General features: G+C 37.2%; 2 protein-coding genes across 3 annotated transcripts in view; one reads left to right on the top strand and one right to left on the bottom strand.

Moving 5' to 3' along the window:
* Nucleotides 1-5,642, top strand: part of CCDC38 (coiled-coil domain containing 38) — a gene marked incomplete at both ends in the record, with an annotated part of 36,747 nt that extends 31,105 nt beyond the window's left edge. The window contains 2 exons of the mRNA XM_081330631.1: nucleotides 240-333; nucleotides 5,535-5,642. Of these exons, the coding sequence (XP_081186757.1) occupies nucleotides 240-333; nucleotides 5,535-5,642 (202 nt within the window). The remainder of the gene's footprint in view (nucleotides 1-239; nucleotides 334-5,534) is intronic.
* SNRPF (small nuclear ribonucleoprotein polypeptide F) lies at nucleotides 5,057-11,710 on the bottom strand. 2 transcript variants are annotated; one of them, XM_081330199.1, is made up of 4 exons: nucleotides 11,572-11,710; nucleotides 10,294-10,419; nucleotides 9,345-9,409; nucleotides 5,057-6,009 (listed from the first exon to the last, which is right to left on the bottom strand). In XM_081330199.1, the coding sequence occupies exons 1-4, from the start codon at nucleotides 11,572-11,574 to the stop codon at nucleotides 5,943-5,945; spliced, it is 261 nt and encodes an 86-aa protein (XP_081186325.1). In that variant the 5' UTR covers nucleotides 11,575-11,710; the 3' UTR covers nucleotides 5,057-5,942. The 2 variants fall into 2 exon arrangements, with proteins under 2 accessions (XP_081186325.1, XP_081186326.1); XM_081330200.1 differs by lacking the exons at nucleotides 5,057-6,009; nucleotides 9,345-9,409 and adding an exon at nucleotides 9,611-9,830.
* Nucleotides 11,711-19,754: the final 8,044 nt, after the last annotated feature.

The raw sequence follows: 19,754 nt of genomic DNA, 5'->3' as shown, positions 1-19,754 counted from the left end.
TGAAGTGCAATCCCTCACACAAACAGGGTGTGCCCATCGCAGGTTTCCAATAAGTCACTATGACCTTCTCTCATTATCTGGTCTAACATGTTTTTTCCCCTCACTGAAATAATGTTGAGTTCTTCAAATTTAAACATAATAAAATGCCACACCACCAGGGAACATTAAAAACAAAGGAAGCTTTTTTTCAGACAATAAACTTTTCATTTTCAAAGTCTTCCCTTTTTCCGTTCTTGAAGGATACGTGAAGACAAATTGAAAGAAATCAGAAGAATTCAGGAAGAACGGCTGAAGCTTGCTCTTGAGAGAGCAATTGCAGAACCAAAGAAAAGGGTTGGTAGTCATGCTTTAAAGATGTCTTCTTGGATTGTGCCACCTAATAGCAGAATAATAGCTTATCCAGCTACTTTGTCAAAGCCTAAATTATTTGTAGTTAAAACTTTCACTAGCGTCTTATATTATATCTAATTATGCCTATTTTTGGTTTGTGAATTGTGCGTTCTACCCATTTAAGAACAGACATGTTCCTATATACAGAGTCATCACACAATATAGTTTAGTAGTGGTTGCAATTTTAAAATAAGATTTATAAATATTTGGTCAAAGATTGACTTAAATAGATGTACTATAAGAACAGGATTAGCCAAAGTAGCAATATTATCTACCCATGTGTGTTTTTGGAATGATGCCTAATGAGGTTATAATTATTCAAAAGAGATGCTTCATAATGCACAGCAACACAGAAAGCATGAAGACATTTATTTGCAAAGCCTGACTGTTTCAGAAGCTGCTCCTAGCTGTCTCCATGAGCAATTAGCTTTAGCCGAATAGCTATAGATGTGTTGTTGTAAGCTGAGAAGTCGTGTCCGACCCATCGCAACCCCATGGACGTTCCTCCAGGCCTTCCTGTCCTCTACCATCCTCTGGAGTCCATTTAAGCTCACGCCCACTGCCTCAGTGACTCCATCCAGCCACCTCACTCTCCATCGTACCCTTCTTCTATTGCCCTCAATCTTTCCCAGCATTAGGCTCTTCTCCAGTGAGTCCTTCCTTCTCATTAGGTGGCCAAAGTATTTGAGTTTTAGCTTCTGGATCTGGCCTTCTAAAGAGCAGTCAGGGTTGATCTCCTCTAGGACTGACCAGTTTGATCGCCTTGCAGTCCAAGGGACTCGCAGGAGTCTTCTCCAGCACCACAGTTCAAAGGCCTCAATTCTTTGGCGCTCAGCCTTTTTTATGGTCCAACTTTCACTGCCATACATTGCAACTGGGAAGACCATAACCTTGACTATACGCATTTTTGTTGACAGGGTGATGTCTCTGCTTTTTAGTGTGCTGTCTAGATTTGCCATGGCTTTCCTCCCCAGGAGCAAGCGTCTTGGCTACAGTCCCCATCTGCAGTGATCTTGGAGCCCAGGAAAATAAAATCTGTCACTACCTCCATTTCTTCCCCATCTATTTGCCAGGAATTGAGAGGGCTGGATGCCATGATCTTGGTTTTCTTAATGTTAAGTTTCAACCCAAGTTTTGCACTCTCCTTCACCCGCAACAAGAGGCTCTTTAGTTCTTCTTCACTTTCTGCCATTAAGCTATAGATGTACATGGAGAGAAATAACAGCAACTTCTGAAGCAGCTGCACAAATCTGAAAAATAATGTCAGTTTTAAATCTGTAAAAAAAGCTGCTTTGCATACATTATTTTGGAGCACCCCTTGAATACTTTGCTACAACTCTAGTATTATCTTGGGCAATAGTAATATGGTACACAAAAAAGAAAGGGCAAATGGGGCCTGCAATGGGGTATTTGCCTTACTGACCTCCACCTTAAAAAATTGACTTATCATTTTGCCTGTCCCCCTTGCACTTACTAATCTGATAACCTACTATTTGATTCAACCATGGTAAATATTCTCAGTGAAAGCCAATTTTTCCACCCACAACTTTGGATTATAATCCTCTCATCTCCATGCAACATGGCCAGTGGCCCAACATCATTAAAGAAAATACAGCCTTGGAGATTACTGTTGTGCTTGCCACGAGGTACCCCTCCCAGTAGAGATGCCCTATGCTTCACCAAAGTCAATTAAGGCTGTCCTTGTCACAGCACCAATCCACACTTCAAACTGCCAATATATCTACTAAGGGGCAGTGAACCCCATCTTAAAAAGGCACATCTCCGAAATCCTGAAATTCAGCTTACAGAACCAACTGTGACTTTATGTGGGCTTTTTTGTATGAAAGATGATTCAAAGAATTGGGCTATACATACTGTATGCAGACTTATTGCTCTTACAGTGAGGGAAAAAAGTATTTGATCTGCTGCTGATTTTGTACGTTTGCCTGCTGACAAAGAAATGATCAGTCTATACTTTTAATGGTAGGTTTATTTTAAGTGAGACAGAATAACAACAAAAAAATCCAGAAAAACGCGTTTCAAAAAAGTTGTAGATTTGCATTTTAATGAGTGAAATAAGTATTTGACCCCTTCGCAAAACATGACTTAGTACTTGGTGGCAAAAATCTTGTTGGCAATCATAGAGGTCAGACGTTTCTTGCAGTTGGCCACCAGGTTTGCACACATCTCAGGAGGGATTTTGTCCCACTCCTCTTTGCAGATTTCAAGGCTGATGTTCAGCAGCTCAAACCTTCAGCTCCCTCCACAGATTTTCTATGGGATTAAAGTCAAGGGACTGGCTAGGCCACTCCAGGACCTTAATGTACTTCTTGAGCCACTCCTTTGTTGCCTTGGCCATGTGTTTTGGGTCACTGTCATGCTGGAATACCCATCCACAACCCATTTCAGTGCCCTGGCTGAAGAAAGGAGGTTCTTACCCAATATTTGATGGTACATGGCCCTGTCTATTGCCCCTTTGATGCAGTGAAGTTGTCCTGTCCCTTTAGCAGAAAAACACCCCCAAAGCATAATGTTTCCACCTCCATGTTTGATGATGGGGATGTTGTTCTTGGGGTCACAGGCAGCATTCCTCCTCCTAACAGGGCAAGTTGAGTTGATGCCAAAGAACTCGATTTTGGTCTTATCAGACCACAACACTTTCACCCAGTTCTCCTCTGAATCATTCAGATATTCATTGGCAAACTTCAGACGGGCTGAAGTGCTTTCTTGAGCAGAGGGACTTGTGGGCACTGCAGGATTTCAGTCCTTCATGGCCTACTGTGTTACCAAGTTTTCTTGGTGACTATGGTCCCAGCTGCCTTGCGATCATTGACAAGATCCTTCCGTGTAGTTCTAGACTAATTCCTCATCGTTCTCATTATCATTGAAACTCCATGAGGTGAGATCTTGCATGGAGCCCCAGACCGAGGGAGATTGAGTTATTTTGTATTTTTTCCATTTACGAATAATCACACCGTTGTCACCTTCTCACCAAGCTGCATGGCGATAATCTTGTAGCGCATTCCAGCCTTGTGTAGGCCTAGAATCTTGTCCCTGACCTCCTTGGACAGCTCTTTGGTCCTGGCCATGGTGGAGAGTTTGGAATCTGATTGTTTCTGTGGACAGGTGTCTTTTATACAGATAACAAACTGAGATTAGGAGCACTCCCTTTAAGAGAGTGCTCCTAATCTCAAGCTCGCTACCTGTTAAAAGACACCTGGGAGCCAGAAATCCTGCTGATTGGTAGGGGATCAAATACTTATTTCGCTCATTAAAATGCAAATCAATTTATAACTTTTTTGAAATGCGTTTTTCTGGATTTTTGTTGTTAATTCTGTCTCTCACTGTTAAAATAAACCTACCATTAAAATTATGGACTGATCATTTGTCAAACGTACAGAATCAGCAGGGGATCAAATACTTTTCCCCCTCACTGTATATTTTATATGCTTTCAGTTCAGGTCTCTGTGTGATCCAGGACCTGATAAAGCAAGATCCTGTATTGTGTTGACAGTTGTATCCATTTCATGTTCAAGCAGTACAATTCATTTTCAGAACTTCCATTTGAACACATGGACATTGGGCAGAGATTAGGGCAGGGCTGTGTACTTACCATTTCTTGATTCACTTTGAATTCTCCATATATTCAGGCAAATACTTGAATTCAAGCACTTAACTCAATTCAGCTTGTTCTTCCATTTTGAATTCATTAGCAATGTTGCCCAAACTCAGAAAATTGGGTTTTGTTAACTATGGTACATGTGTTGTGTTCGGATAACAAAATGTATCCATATTTATCTAAAATTTCTTGTGCCAAAGAAATTAAGAGCAAAGCAAAGCTGCTTAATCTAAGCCAAAAGAAAGGTAGTTTATAAAACCAGGGTATGTGAATACATTTTTCCAAAAGGAAGACTACTCCCCATCATGCACATATACATGAGACAAAAGTTTCATCCATTTTTCTCAATGTGGCTCCCTTCAGCCATGTGATCTTCAAAATCTTCAACTGTCAATGTTAATTGGAGAAATTGGGGAACTGAAGCTCACACATCTAGATTAGATTGAGATTGGAGAAATCCAACAGAATAGTTTGTCTTCATTATATGCATAGTACTGTCAAGTAACATGCCAACTGATGCACAATGCATTTATCTACACTAAAAATTTATATATGTGGGGATATTTCTGAAAGAAAGTGACCTTGCAACTGTATTTGCACAAGTTAATTTTCATACCTTTATAACTAGTTCAGAAATTTAAAATTGGCACATAATTCAGCAGCCAAATTAGCATCTGGAAGAATTCAAAAATTCCATTATTCTTCTCTGGAAAACACTGCACCAAGGATCCATCTCTTCCAGGAAAACTACAAGGGCTAATCATTATTTTAAAAACCCTTTAGAGGTTACTAGAGTAAAGCTACTTGGCAAAATACTTTTTTGCATTTCTTTCTCTGCCCACACAAAAGAAATTATCCCAGCAGCTAATCTTTGGGTGGCATTCTGAGTTCAACGAGATTTAACTACTTTGCCTACTTTTAAAAAAATCCATTAAAATCACATTTAAATCAGAGCTTAAATTATTTTTATCTTATTGGTCTTAATTATGGTTTGTTTTCTGAAAGATTAGGATATTATAAAATAAATAATAATACAGACCACGACTGTCTACATAACTTTTTTATCCAGTTTCTTCATTATAAAGTCCATAACAAAAATGTGCAGATACCTAGCTTCTGGACCAATACCAGCACAACATAATTTCAATCAAAGTAGGATATTTAACCTCTAGCCTTAAGATACATATCCATATTAATGGGGTCAAGTTAGTAATGACTATCTTAAACTAATGTTTTCAGAATTCAAATAGAGTGCTGGAAGGTATCCAGTAATGTGGCATTACTTGGTTCCCAGGCTAAAAAGGCTGCACCTTTTCCCCCCAGAACTAAGCAACTTTGAAATGAGTGTGTTTTGTCTGACAGTTTTGTTCCAAGTAGATCCACCTACAGGAATCCATTTCAAGTGTTTCTACATTTGTATAAAATATAACTGAAAGACTATGTATGGAAACGTTAACAGGAAAATTAAGACTGATTTTAAAAATCCATGCATATGAAGGTTTTATATTTTTTGGCTTTCTTTTAGATGGGAAGAAAACTAGTGTACCGGTCACAGCCTCCAATCACTAAGCACGAAGCAGAACAAGCTACAGATGCAACTACAAAAAGTGAAGATGATTACTACTTCACTTGATATTTTTGCGATAGGTGTATTTCTGTACTAGTTATAGATTTTGCTCCTAGCTTAATGCAACTGAATCATATAAAGTCAATGGTGATGGAATAAGTCTGATCCCATTTCCTTTAAAATATTTGTATTAAAGCTAAATAATCCCAGTTTTTATACTTGTTGTTTATCTTTCATATTGACTGTTTCTTTCAACAATATGTATTTTTATGCCCCCAAAATGTAAAGTTACAAAACGTGTAATTTTTTCAAAAGCTACAACTGAACGTATATTTTACACATTAAAAAACACAAGATTTTCCAACATTATTCTCTCATTTCTCCGTCTTCTTCTTCTTCTTCTACACCCCTTATGTATAGGACATTGTTGCACCTGACAATGAAAAGTTATTTTTGCTGTAATTCACATGAATTAAAAAAAAGACTGTTTTCTATAGCTGATTTGCTTTCAATTTAAATTCTGTATTTTGGTGTTATGGTTAACATTAAAATTACTTTTTATTGAATTTGTGTCATTATTTTAGTACATTTTTTCTATTACTGTCAAATACACTAAAGAAACAGTGGTTTATAAAGAATTAAATTTTGAAACAAGCAAACTTTGGCTCATGCAACAGATCTTTCTAGCATTTTGCTTAGCCAGACCTATGCCTTCCATTTTCATTTGTCATTAAAATCTTGGGGGAGGGAGCATGTTTTGCGGTGCAAAGGAAATTCAGGAGAGAGGAAGAAACATATTTTTGGATTGTTCAAGGAGAATCGTGTAACTAAATTTCATTTAGCAACAACAGAAAATTTAAAATCAAGACTTTATTATAGCACTAAGATATTTGATTAGTGCACCTTTTCCAATATAGGTAGTTGTCAATTGACGAGCACAATTGAGCCCAAAATTTCCATTGCTAACCAAGAAAATTGTTAAGTGAGTTTTGCCCTATTTCACCTTTGCTGCCACAGTTAAGTGAACCGCTGCAGCTGTTAAGTTAGTAACACAATTCTTAACTGACTCTGGTTCTCAAAAGGATGCAAAAGGTGATCACATGACCTTGGGACAGTAAAATTTTGCTTATGTGACAATGGGGATGATGCAACAATTGTGTGAAAAATGGTTATAAGTCACTTTTTTCAAAGCCATTGTAACTTCGAATGATTACTAAACAAAGAGTTGCAAGTCAAGGAGCACTTGTACCAAGTAGTAGTCCTTGGCTTATGATGGCAACAGGGACTGAAATGTCTGTTACTAACCAGTGTGGTTGTAAAGCATACCATCACATGACTGCGTTGCTTAGAAACAGCATTTCCAACATTCCTGGTTGCCACTGTCAATTTCAGGACCGTGTAGATTATTAAGTGAGGACCTCACCTGATTGTAATTTGGGAAGAGATATACAGTCATGGCCGAAATTGTTGGCACCCCAGAAATTTTTCCAGAAAATCAAGTATTTCTCACAGAAAAGTATTGCAGGAACACATGTTTTACTATACACAGGTTTATTCCCTTTGTGTGTATTGGAACACAACAAAAAAGGGAGGAAAAAAAGCAAATTGGACATAATGTCAAACAAAACTCCAAAAATGGGCTGCACAAAATTATTGGCACCCTTTCAAAATTGTGGATAAATAAGATTGCTTCAAGCATGTGATGCTTCTTTAAACCCACCTGGGGCAAGTAACAGGTGTGGGCAATATAAAAATCACACCTGAAAGCAGATAAAAAGGAGAGAAGTTCACTTAGTCTTTGCATTGTGTGTCTGCGTGTGCCACACTAAGCATGGACAACAGAAAGAGGAGAAGAGAACTGTCTGACAACTTGAGAACCAAAATTGTGGACAAATATCAACAATCTCAAGGTTACAAGTCCATCTCCAGAGATCTAGATTTGCCTTTGTCCACAGTGCGCAACATTATCAAGAAGTTTGCAACCCATGGCACTGTAGCTAATCTCCCTGGTCGTGGACGGAAGAGAAAAATTGATGAAAGGTTGCAACGCAGGATAGTCCGGATGGTGGATAAGCAGCCCCAAACAAGTTCCAAAGGAATGCAAGCTGTGCTGCAGGCTCAGGGAGCATGAGTGTCGGCGCAAACTATCCGTCGACATTTAAATGAAATGAAACGCTATGGCAGGAGACCCAGGAGGACCCCACTGCTGACACAGAGACATAAAAAAGCAAGATTACAGTTTGCCAAAATGTACTTGAGTAAGCCAAAATCCTTCTGAGAAAACGTCTTGTGGACAGATGAGACCAAGATAGAGCTTTTTGGTAAAGCACATCATTCTACTGTTTACCGAAAACGAAATGAGGCCTACAAAGAACACAGTACCTACAGTGAAATATGGTGGAGGTTCAATGATGTTTTGGGGTTGTTTTGCTACCTCTGGCACTGGGTGCCTTGAATGTGTGCGAGGCATCACGAAATCTGAGGATTACCAAAGGATTTTGGGTCGCACTGTAGAGCCCAGTGTCAGAAAGCTGGGTTTGCGTCCGAGATCTTGGGTCTTCCAGCAGGACAATGACCCCAAACATACGTCAAAAAGCACCCAGAAATGGATGGCAAGAAAGCGCTGGAGAGTTCTGAAGTGGCCAGCAATGAGTCCAGATCTGAATCCCATTGAACACCTGTGGAGAGATCTTAAAACTGCTGTTGGGAAAAGGCGCCCTTCCAATAAGAGAGACCTGGAGCAGTTTGCAAAGGAAGAGTGGTCTAAAATTCCGGGTGAGAGGTGTAAGAAGCTTATTGATGGTTATAGGAAGCGACTGATTTCAGTTATTTTTTCCAAAGGGTGTGCAACCAAATATTAAGTTAAGGGTGCCAATAATTTTGTCCTGCCCATTTTTGGAGTTTTGTTTGACATTATGTCCAATTTGCTTTTTTTCCTCCTTTTTGTTGTGTTCCAATACACACAAAGGGAATAAACCTGTGTATAGCAAAACATGTGTTCCTGCAATACTTTTCTGTGAGAAATACTTGATTTTCTGGAAAAATTTCTGGGGTGCCAACAATTTCGGCCATGACTGTAAGTCCCAGGCAAACAGGCCAATGGGCGAAAGTTGCCAGTGAAAGCTTTGGGCAGGCAGATGCTACAGAGTGCAGGCAGGTAGGTGCAGGCAAGCATTATGGTGTGTGGGGAAAGTGCTATGGAGCACTATGGTGTGTGGGGAAAGTGCTATGGAGCACAGATGAAAAAGTAGCAAGAGTAGGAGTGACTGGCAACCTCCTGCTAGCTTTCTCATTGGCTTTCCTTTTTGGAAGTGATCACATGACCATTGGATGCTGCAACCAATACAGTAGTTGCAAGTTGGTTGTCAAATTCCCAAACTGTAACTATGTGACAGTGTGGCTGCTACAACACCAGTGTTTCACAGAGCAGTCTTAAGTCCCCCTCATACAGCTTTATCGTAACTTTAAACAGTTGCTGAATCAATAAACTAAGGCTACTTGTAGTTGATAAAGGTTATTTGTTAGATTTATAACTCAAAATTTCTCCCAGAGTTTAAGGCATATCACATGGAGGGCTCCTTTCATTTGATTTTCACAATGATCTGGCAAGATAGGTGCAACGCACATCTGACAATGTAGTAATTGGCCCAATACTTTCTAATAAATTTCCTGCTGTGAATTTTAAGTTGTCTCTGTCTTCATCCAGCACTTCAAACACTTTTATCACACTACTTCATTTTAACCCACTCAGTTACATGCAGAAGTTACCTTATCAGAACTTCACCAAGATGTCCCGACAATGCACCATCAATATATTCCTCTGTATTGGCAAGCTTTACAAACAGAAATGAGTATTACTGGATAGGAGTCACATGTATTCCTTTTAGAGAATATTTTCTACAATCCATACTTAAAAATTAATAGAAGTTCAAATATTTAGTACTCTAAATTGGTGGTTCCCAAAGTATGAACTGATTTCTGAGATCTTACAAGGAGTCTATCATATGCATGGGGGGCACAGAGAGAGAGAGACAGACAGACAGACAGACATGGGTTTCTCTGTGTGTGTCCTGAATTTGATATACAAATAATGAAAATGTGAATTTATTATTTAAGAAAACTTTGCTGTATTACCTAACAATATCTGTGTAAGTGCAATTCTATGTAGGCTGGTGAGCCCCAGGAAGAAAGACGATCACAGCAGCCTGTTTATTTTCCATTCTGGCCATGGAAGAAGAATCCCCTCTTCTTTGTCTATCATGTAATAAAAATAGACTGTTGAACATGGAACAGATAAGTCTATTCTTCCTTTAGCAACCAGCCTAGTAGGAACTGGGATATTTAATTGGGGTTTTGGTAAACTAAGAATCCAATTTATATTTGAATGCTATCAACAAAGAAGGCCTCTCCTCTTCTTTATTAGCAATACCACTGCACAGGGTGAATGCTTAAAAAATATAGACAACAAAGCATGAATCCTTAATTGAACCCTGTTTGATAAAATAGAGGGATTAACCTGATTGCCAAATTTAGCAATTGGGCTTTGCATTTTTTTCTGCATTCATATAATTTAATGCTATATTTGCATAGATTAAACCTCAATTTATTTGCTCAAATCTAATCTCTTACCATCCTTAGGTGCCGCACAGAAGTAGCATTTTCTCCCTATATTTTCACCAGTTGCATAACATGGATATTTTCTTCCAGCTTGACTTACCTGCATATTCATGTAGCCATCAACCGATACAAGATAGCCCTTGTATTCCATTCCCCACTTCAATTTCACCATTACTGGCTTCCCAGTTAGCCCATTTAGAAATGGCTTTGGATTGAGAGGCAAACTCTGCATAGATAATAAAATAAGAACAAGACAAATATTATAGCATTTCAACAACAGTTGCCAAATTATCTTAGTGCATCCCAAAGTTAACTGTAGAAAGATGTATTTTCTCAAGTCTTTCACAAATCATTTTGTATTTCAGTTCCAGCACCATAGTATCATCCAGACCATGAATACTTTGATAGACCACCAACTGGCCTTATTTTAGAGTCTTTTAAACTTTAACTAAACAAATTCCATACACTGTGACAAGAACCATATACAATATTTTAATTACAATCAATCCATATATTTATCAGAAGGCATTCTAACATGGAATCTTATTTTTAATCACCCAGGAGAGATATGCTGGGGTCCTATCTCTAAAGGAATTCCATATAATGGGACTCAAGCAACATGCTGCTGCTGTGGTCCACACCCTTGGGAACATAATTCCAGTGGCCCTGAAAGTAGAGTTTCTACATCAACCTCAAGGATTTCATGCAAGGTAGTTGTATGAATCCAGTGACTGCTATTCTCCTGCAATCTTGGTTTTATGTTTTTTTCATTCTAATTATGCTCCACTTTGAAATTGTTAGGTAGTTTTAATTGTTATGTTTGTGCACTGCCCAGAGTCACGTTATATGAGATGAGTGGCTGTATAAATGTGCTAAATAAATAAATAAAATGTACGTCTGTACGCATGCTCCCGCACGGTGTAAATAAAAGTTGCAAGCAATTTCCATAAAAAATAGATCCCATTCTTCACTCCACAAGATGCACGGATATACACCCACAGAGAAAACCAGGAATTTGCAAAGACCAGGATAGTCCATTGCCGATTCTAAGCTCGGTACTGCATACAATAGCCTTTCCCAACTGGTGGGTCCATTCGGCTAGAAGTGATAAGAACTCTATCCTTCGGGAGAAGGGCGGTCTACAAATAAAATTATTATTATTATTATTATTATTATTATTATTATTATTATTATTATTATTATTAATTATTATTATCCCAACACATCTGCTGGAATAAATGTGTATTAACCTGCAGGGTCGGCGGTACACTAACCCGCAGCATCCTGCCAATACTGCAGCCAGGAGGCTCTTTCGAAACCGCGTTCCCAGATCCATCACCCCGAACCCGGGACCTCCCGAACGCGCTCCCCTACTCACCATAGCAACCCGGCCAGGCAAAGGGGCGGCTACGACGACGACTGCAAAAATTATTCGGGGGCAACACGTGCACCCGCCAAACTTGCAAAAGAAAAGGCCAGGAAGTGATGTCACACGCCGTCTCTTTCCTCGAGCAAAGCTTTCCTGTTAACCTTTCACCTGAACGGAATAATATTTCCCGTCCTGTTGATAGACTTACACATTTTCCTATCTCTATGATCCACCCGAAGGCAGGAAGCAAAGGCACTCTCCCATAGGGCAGCGTTTCCCAACCTTAGGAACTTGAAGATGCGTGGACTTCAACTCCCAGAATTCCCCAGCCAGCATAGCTGGCTGGGGAATTCTGGGAGTTGAAGTCCACGCATCTTCAAGTTCCTAAGGTTGGGAAACGCTGCCATAGGGGGCTTTTCAGAGACAAGGCTGATGGGCGGGGCTAGAGAAGCTGAGTTTGATTGAAGCTGGAGACGGAGTAAAGAGCGGCGGGCTGGTTGACCTCCACTCAGTGCCTGTTAGGCGGCATGTTCTATAGTGGAAATCAGTTGGGTTCGCACAGCAGACTAAACCATTAGCATACACAAACCCCATTCGGCTTAGCGTATCGACACAGCTGCAGTGAGAATGCCTTTTATGAGTGCCGTTGGCTATGATTTCTATAGTGAGGGTCCTCCAGTCTTTGTCACCCATTGCAAAAACGGGCAGTGCCCATTAGTGAAAGTAAAGAGTCTGTTCTATTTGAGGCTGAAGCCAAGTGCAGTTGCCAGCTACAAAGGTGCATAACTTTCTCACTGAACGTTTTGAAATGTTTTCGTTAAAACTCCTGCCTAGCTTTCCTGCAACTAAGCCTGTGGAGCGGGACTAAGGAAGTGTAATTGCTCTAATGCTAACTGTTGTGCGCCCGTTTATAAGACTCGTCCCTTTCAGCAGTGAATGACTAATTATTAACCATGTAGTGGTGGGCATGTTTGCTTCGGAATTTTCCAGCATCCTTGTCACCATGGCAGAAAAACCTTTTTCGCTTGTTGTAGAAAACATGTCCTTCCAACGTCACTTATCTCAGAGCCAAGCAGAGGCAGCTGGAACAGGTTTAGATATTCCGGTATACAATTTGTTGTTTTTCCCTCCCATCACAACTCAACACACTGTAGGGACATTTTATCATGTTTGGTAGACATGAAATATAGCCAAAAAAATTTGGGTACAAATATATTTACTAATTCAGAATATTTAAAAAACATGTACAATTGAAACCAGGGCTTTTCTTTGGGAACTAACGGATAGACAGTTTGAAAAATATCATAAATGTTTTTATACAGTATACTTGTTCAAAAGTGGAAGTGTTCAACATCATACACAGTAGATGAATAGTTGGTGAAGATGATGGAAGATGATTGTTAGACTTACTTCCTTGATTAGAGCAAAGACAATATATTGCTGACTGGAAACATTTGCATGAAAGAAAAAAAATGAATTGATGAATTGTAGTTTGATAATTAAGGAAAAAATTAGATAATAGAAAAAAGAGCTTTTTGTTTTCATATAATAAAATATATTTTGTACTCATATTTGCTGCAAAGATAATCAAAAAGTAGCAAAGTTTATGGGAGAATTTTCTCCTGGCTCCAAGAAATAAAAGAAGCACAGCAAAGTGGCTGAATAATCCCTTAGAAATAAGCTCCATGTAACCAGTTGATTATTACTTAAAATGACAAGCTAGGGTGCACTGAGGAGGACCCTTGGGATGAAATGGGCAAAGTTGTCATTCTGCTCAGCTCCAGTTCTCTTAAGCAAGTCTTCTGTGGGACTGCCCTGAAACCTCAGTGCTATCAGGGCCATCAGGCTATTCTTGCAAGAAAAATCAGACTGGTTCATTCTTTTGCGGGATGGTTGAACATGGGGATACTGTATCAATCTCATGGAAGATTCAGTGGATCTTCTAGAAGATATTTATTCCCATTGATTAAAAATAACCTAGAAAATATTTGCCCTTAAAGATTCCAGAAGACTCGTATCAGCTCCTTCCCTCACAAGATGCAACTGCTTTGCCAGCCTGCATAACCTTCAGATGTATGGATTTCAACTCTCAGAATTCTCTGCAATGGTCATCCTCCTTCAGAATTCTGGGAAAGCTTAAGTAAGGAATCAAAGAATTTTGTAACATTACAAATTTATTTGATAGCAACAATGGAAATACTTTCATTCCTGAGGTATACTTGTTTTAAACTAATTGTTATGTAAGTTGCTTCCTCTAAAGTTATTTCCAAGCTGGACAATATTTAAGAACATAATGATCAATGGTCATATTTTAATTGTTTCATCAGAAAAAAAATTGTTAGTGTATGAATGGCTGTAATAGGAAATCTTTGCGTATATTGCCATGATCTTGTACAGTGAGGACACTTTGCTAAGGAACATCTGTAAAGCTTATATATCTTATTTTTTATTGTCAAGAATAGCTTATTTTTATTGTCAAGAATAAATCTATTGTGCTGAATTATTTCTACTGGAAATGGCCTGGTATTGTTATTTTTATTGTCTCTGTGTGTATAGGTATAAATATAATGTGTTTGCCTTGCTATTGCAGTTTAAAGGTTAAACAATATGTGGTGCATTATTAATTTGGAGCAAATTGGATTTCTGGAAAAGTAGATTTGTTGTGGTTGTGAAAAACATTAGATCCATGGCATCATGCAGTATGAAATGTGTCTAAATATGTGTCTAAAGATTATAAGTTATAATGAGTCACTGATCTCTTCCATCAAGTAGAACCAAAAGCAAAAGTCCCAAGGTTACATAGATTTTATATGGAATGTTGATATGAATAAGAGCATGCGTACATATTACAGAAACCCCAGATACGTTATAACTGATAAGGATGCAAAATAACAAGAACTGAAGCATGGGTATCATTCAAAGTATGAAGACACTACAATAACATTCATTGAAATGTAACAGAGCAGCTTTGATATACAAAAAGTGTTAAGATATTTTAACAAGCAAAGAATCAGGAGAAGTCTAGTAGCACCTTTTTGGTTAATGAATTATATTTAGCAACTTAAGTTTTTGTGAGTTACAGATCACTTCATCCAATGCTATGGGATGGCTAGACTGATGTAGGGTTTAAATTGGGATGAGATGTGTGAAAGGAGGGGAAGACAGAAAACAAAGTGATTTTGTAAAGTACATTATTTTATCAATTAACAATTGTAAATCTACATTTGTATGTGTTGGGATAGTCTGAAACCTTTTGAAATATGTGAGTTCCACAATCTCTTGCTCAATTGTGCTGGGGAATTTTTATTTTCCAAGATAAGAATGAGATCTATAATGGATTGTCCCAGGAAGTTAAAATGCTCTGATATTACTTGATCCTTGCTTGAGTCCTGATGCCATATTTGTGTACATTAATTCTTTTATACAAAATATGATCTATTTGTTCTATGCAGAATCCAGAGGGCCATGCTAGCAGATGATGGCATATATCATATTAAAGGAAAGCATAGGATGGTACTTCTAATCTTTTATGCAAAGTTGTAAGGTGATGGTCCTCTTGATGTGGGGCATTGTTATTCCAACAAGCTGACTATGTACTTAATTGCAAAAAGATAGAGAAGCAGTCACTACACAGCTTTGAATTTGTTCCATTTCACTAAAAACTTAAATTCTGCAAGTATTAGTGTTAATTGGCAAAATTTGGCAAAACTATAAAGAATTCTCACAAGTAAATGAACAACTAAAGAATAAATGATACTGATTACAGTACATACCATGAAGTTAACTTACAGCAAACGTGTTGTTTCAATTCTATTTCATCCCTCCATAAAAAGATAAAATTAAAAAACTCATAGCCTATTATTAAATCTTAGAAACTATGCATTGTGCTGTTTTTTATGGATAAAAAAACTCTAAAGGTTTTTTATTAACCTTTTCAGAACAAATATCCAATCTGAAAAAGTTTTGATCCATCTGTGATATCATGATCTGTCTAGGCTCGTTTCAACTCAGGGCAGTTTCAGAAGGTGAAACTTGATTATCAAAATTAAAGAAAAATATCATACTGACACTTCAGGAACATGTATAATATATATGGTACTGTTTAGTGTATTATCAGACATGAATTTAAAAAGCCATTTGGTTTATTCATTGAACACTGAAAATCTAACATTTTGCAAATAGAATTTGTTCTGATTGAATAAGAAATAGCTCTAGCAAAATACACTTTATATTAATGTACAAACTAAAGGTTTTAACAGATGTAAGTCAGTGGTAGAGTTCATTTTTTCTTCAAAACTAAGACTGTAATTTGCTGTGCTTGATTTTAATGCACAACAAGCTGACCTCACTGGTGAAAATGTATAGCAGTCCCACATTTAAAAAAAGAAAAGTAAAAAATTAATGTATTGGAGTCTGACTATAGATAATATATTAGAATGTATTACGTATAGTCGACTAAGTGGGATAATTTGAAAAGAGATGCTCTCAGAAATATCTGGGATATAAAATATACAAGGAATTAGTTATTGGTAAATGTGCGGTAAATGTGAAGAGAGAATGTAGTCAGGCATACTACATGTTCTTGTAGCATGGCTAACAACTGTATCCTTCCAAGCAAGTTTGCACAATCCCACTAAGTCAAATGTGGAATACCAACAAAATGTTATTAGTATCCTTTTTGTCCCAGAGCTGCAAAAAGAGGTATTCATCCAGAAATATGTAGACTGCAATCCAAAACGTTGTAACTATGTATGTATCTGCAGCTATGTATGCAGCCTTGCAGGAAGGGGTGATCACATCTTCTGCAGGATTGACTGCAAAGCAGTAGATCTACAGATCCATCCCTGCTTCGTAAGACTGAAAAGAGGGAACTTGAGCTTGTCCAAACAAAAGTATAATATGACAGAAAGGATGAAGGCAGCTGACAATCTGTAAAGTACAGTGTGGTTCTCTAAAACCTTCTGTCTTTGTTTCTATGGAGGCAAGGGTAATAGAGGTGGAAAGGGCTGCTTTGATGGGCGGATTCCCAGGACCTCCCTTCTTAAATACCAGGTGGATTGCTCTCTTCTTTGAATCTATAATGCACATTCCAAGTGACCCATTTATAAATGTGTCAATCAGGATAACTTCGTAGGCTTAGCCAAATGTAGCCACTTTCACATGGAAATAATGCTAACACCATAATGTGCTATTTGTGCTCAGATGGATTACACAAGCAAGGCCTCTGCCTGGCCTGATATAATTATATCAATAGGACATTCCTGTTCCTTCGAAGCTTAAAAATCCATCAAAGAAACTTAATTCGAATGATACTCCAAGCATTTTGTGTGAAACTGTCAGTTTCCTTGCATAAGTACTGTGAACTTTAATTTACTTGTTACACTAAAGCGTCCACAGCCACTATGTCAAAAGATGAAAACAAAGCAAAGCAAAACAAAACAAGCAGGCTCTCATCAGCTTCAAACTTTTATTGTTTCAAATGCTAGGGGTTTTTTTTCTTTTTAAGGGAAAAAAAAGCAATACTGCATGATTAAATCATGGTCCTGCTGAAATCAATACTGTATAAGAACTACTGTGGGCTTCTGAGTATTTGAATAATCTTTCCAATGGGCTTCTGGAAAGGAAAAAAGTATTCTGAGGGTCATTTAAAACTGAGTTAGTTTCAAACAGAAAGTGCTTCTATTTTCTACATCTCTCTCTTGTATATGCGATTTAGGTTCATACTGGCGTGCAAATACATGCACACATATACACAGATATATAATGAAATTTTACACAGAGAGAGAGATAAAAGAATTCAGCAGGTGCTGACAAAAGGATACATTAGCCATCTGTCTCAAAACACACAGCTGAAGTATTAGTACTATATGCCACTTCTCACCTTAACCTTTTCAGATATTTTTCATCATTTTGACATTCATTAAAATATAACTCACTACTCATTCTCAAGGGGATATTCAAAGCATAAGCAAACAATCCCTTTGCCAATCTTCAACTTTCAGTGAACATAGTGATTCTAATGGAAGATTTTTTTTTCATATAATTGTCACCAGCTCATTTTCTGGTTCAGCATGTTATTGCATCCTTGCCGCTAACTCCTTTAAAGTTTTAGTAAAAAGTGGAACTCAAAGTGGAATATCACAATGTTCAATCCTCGTTACTAAAGCAAAAAAAAAGTTATAAATTGATGATAACCCAAATATCTCTGTATCTTTCATTAACTTTCTCAGTTAATGAGTTGTACTAATTTTTAAAGCTCTATACGAGCTATGCTTTAACAAGAACTTTTTTAAATTTTAAATATTTTCATATAATTCCAATAAGTAAGGCATAAGCAAGAAAAAATAGATCACTATCCTGCTTTGACGCTTTTATTGTAATATTTTCCTCACAGACTATGTATTCATATTGTCTGTCTAGAATAGATAGAGACAATTATAGATACAATAGGTGTAGATATACTGGTTATCACTTTGTCTATATAGAGATAATACTTATTATATCTATAGAATTGAAGGTTGGATTATTGCAGTGCACTCTACATTGAGCTGCCCTCAATAAATATTTGGAAACTATGGATAGCCCAGAATATATGGTTCAAAGTAATAGTGGTTATGTAATACCTTGCTTTGAGAATTGCATTGGTTACTAGTTGACTTCAAGGTGTTGTTGTTACCATGGCTCAGAGCCCGGGTGTCTGTGGGAGTACTTTCTTCTACCAGTAATTCAATAAGATCACTTAGGGAAGAGATGTTCTGTATGTTTCCTCTTAGGGACTAATATGTTTCTTTTCAGTCACAAATGCCATTATAGAATACTTTGCCCCAGGTCAGGACATCCGCAGGGCCCTTTCTCTCCTGGTTTTAGAAATTGCCTAAAATATGATTGTTTCACTTGGTGCTGGAATGTTGTAATTGCTACCTCTAGAAAAGAATGGTGTTTTTAACATTGGACTGTTAATTGTTGTATGTTCCCATTTTTTTAACATATTGGTTGTTCTGTAGATTTCTGTAGATGGGAATTTTATACTATAAAATCATTTCTAACTGAAGCAATGTAGAAGCTTTCTAAAATAAATACATACTTGTTTTTCAAAGAGATAACAAGGAATAAGCTCAGTTGGGCAAAATAAATTAATTAACAAAGGATTATAAACATTCTGGAATAATTGCTCAAATAAATTTTACATCCATAGTTCTGCATTCATGTTAGGATAGCATCAGATTATAGATGGAAATTTTAAATAATATAATTAATTCTAAATACTAAAAATATCAGAGACAAAATCTGTTTAATAATGGATGTCAAATTTTATAACTGAAAATATAGAACAATATTTAAATAATCAGGTTAACAGAAATGTCCTGGGGGGACTGCTTGTTTTACAATTGTCTACTACTAAATTCCTTGACTTTTTAAATTATTACCATATTGTAATAAAATAATAAGTTACATTTGATATATATTTTAGATTTTAAAAAGATTTATATTTTAAAATTTATCCTATTTTTCAACATGTGGTAAAGATAAATGAGTAAATAAATTATTGGCATCTTTTCTGTAAGCAAAATTCTAAAAACATTAATAAGAGTTGAAATCAGATGATATTTGAAAATATATGAGTGAACAGATGTTTTTTTAATAACATGTATTGTAAATAAAGGTATAAGTTGCTCAAACAGCAGAATACAGTAACAATTTAATTATAAGTCAATACCAAGGAAAAGGACAATATTATAAAGAATGTAAGCCAAAAGTTAAGTTTACAGGCCAGAATCCTTGACACAGGTAGGATAGGACTGTAATAATAGAAAAGATGTATATGAAGATATGTTAGAAACACAGATAAGTGCTTCATGTGTCTGAATTTAATCAATTTTTCAACAAAGCCTTCTTCAGTTTGTACTCAACTCTGAAGACTTCATGGATATATCCATGTAGCTTTGTAAGATAGATTGGCCTGGTTTCAACCTCATTCATGCATACATTCATTGCAGAGGTTCTCCAACTCCATACAAGTCAGAATGGCTCACAGCATTAAAAATGAAACAAAGGAACAAAGTTCACATTTGATTAGAAGAAAGAAGATACTTTAATGGACTGGTGGATATCCTGCTTGAAGGTATGTAGCATGGCAAGTAAGCCGGACAGGACACTTGCACTAGAAACCAGAAAACAATATTTTTAATGTA

This window comes from Vipera berus (genome assembly GCF_964194415.1).
Source record: "Vipera berus genome assembly, chromosome: 6".
In the NCBI taxonomy this organism is placed as follows: Eukaryota; Metazoa; Chordata; class Lepidosauria; order Squamata; family Viperidae; genus Vipera; species Vipera berus.
Note: the sequence above shows the minus strand (reverse complement) of the source record. Positions and strands in the feature narration are given on the sequence as shown.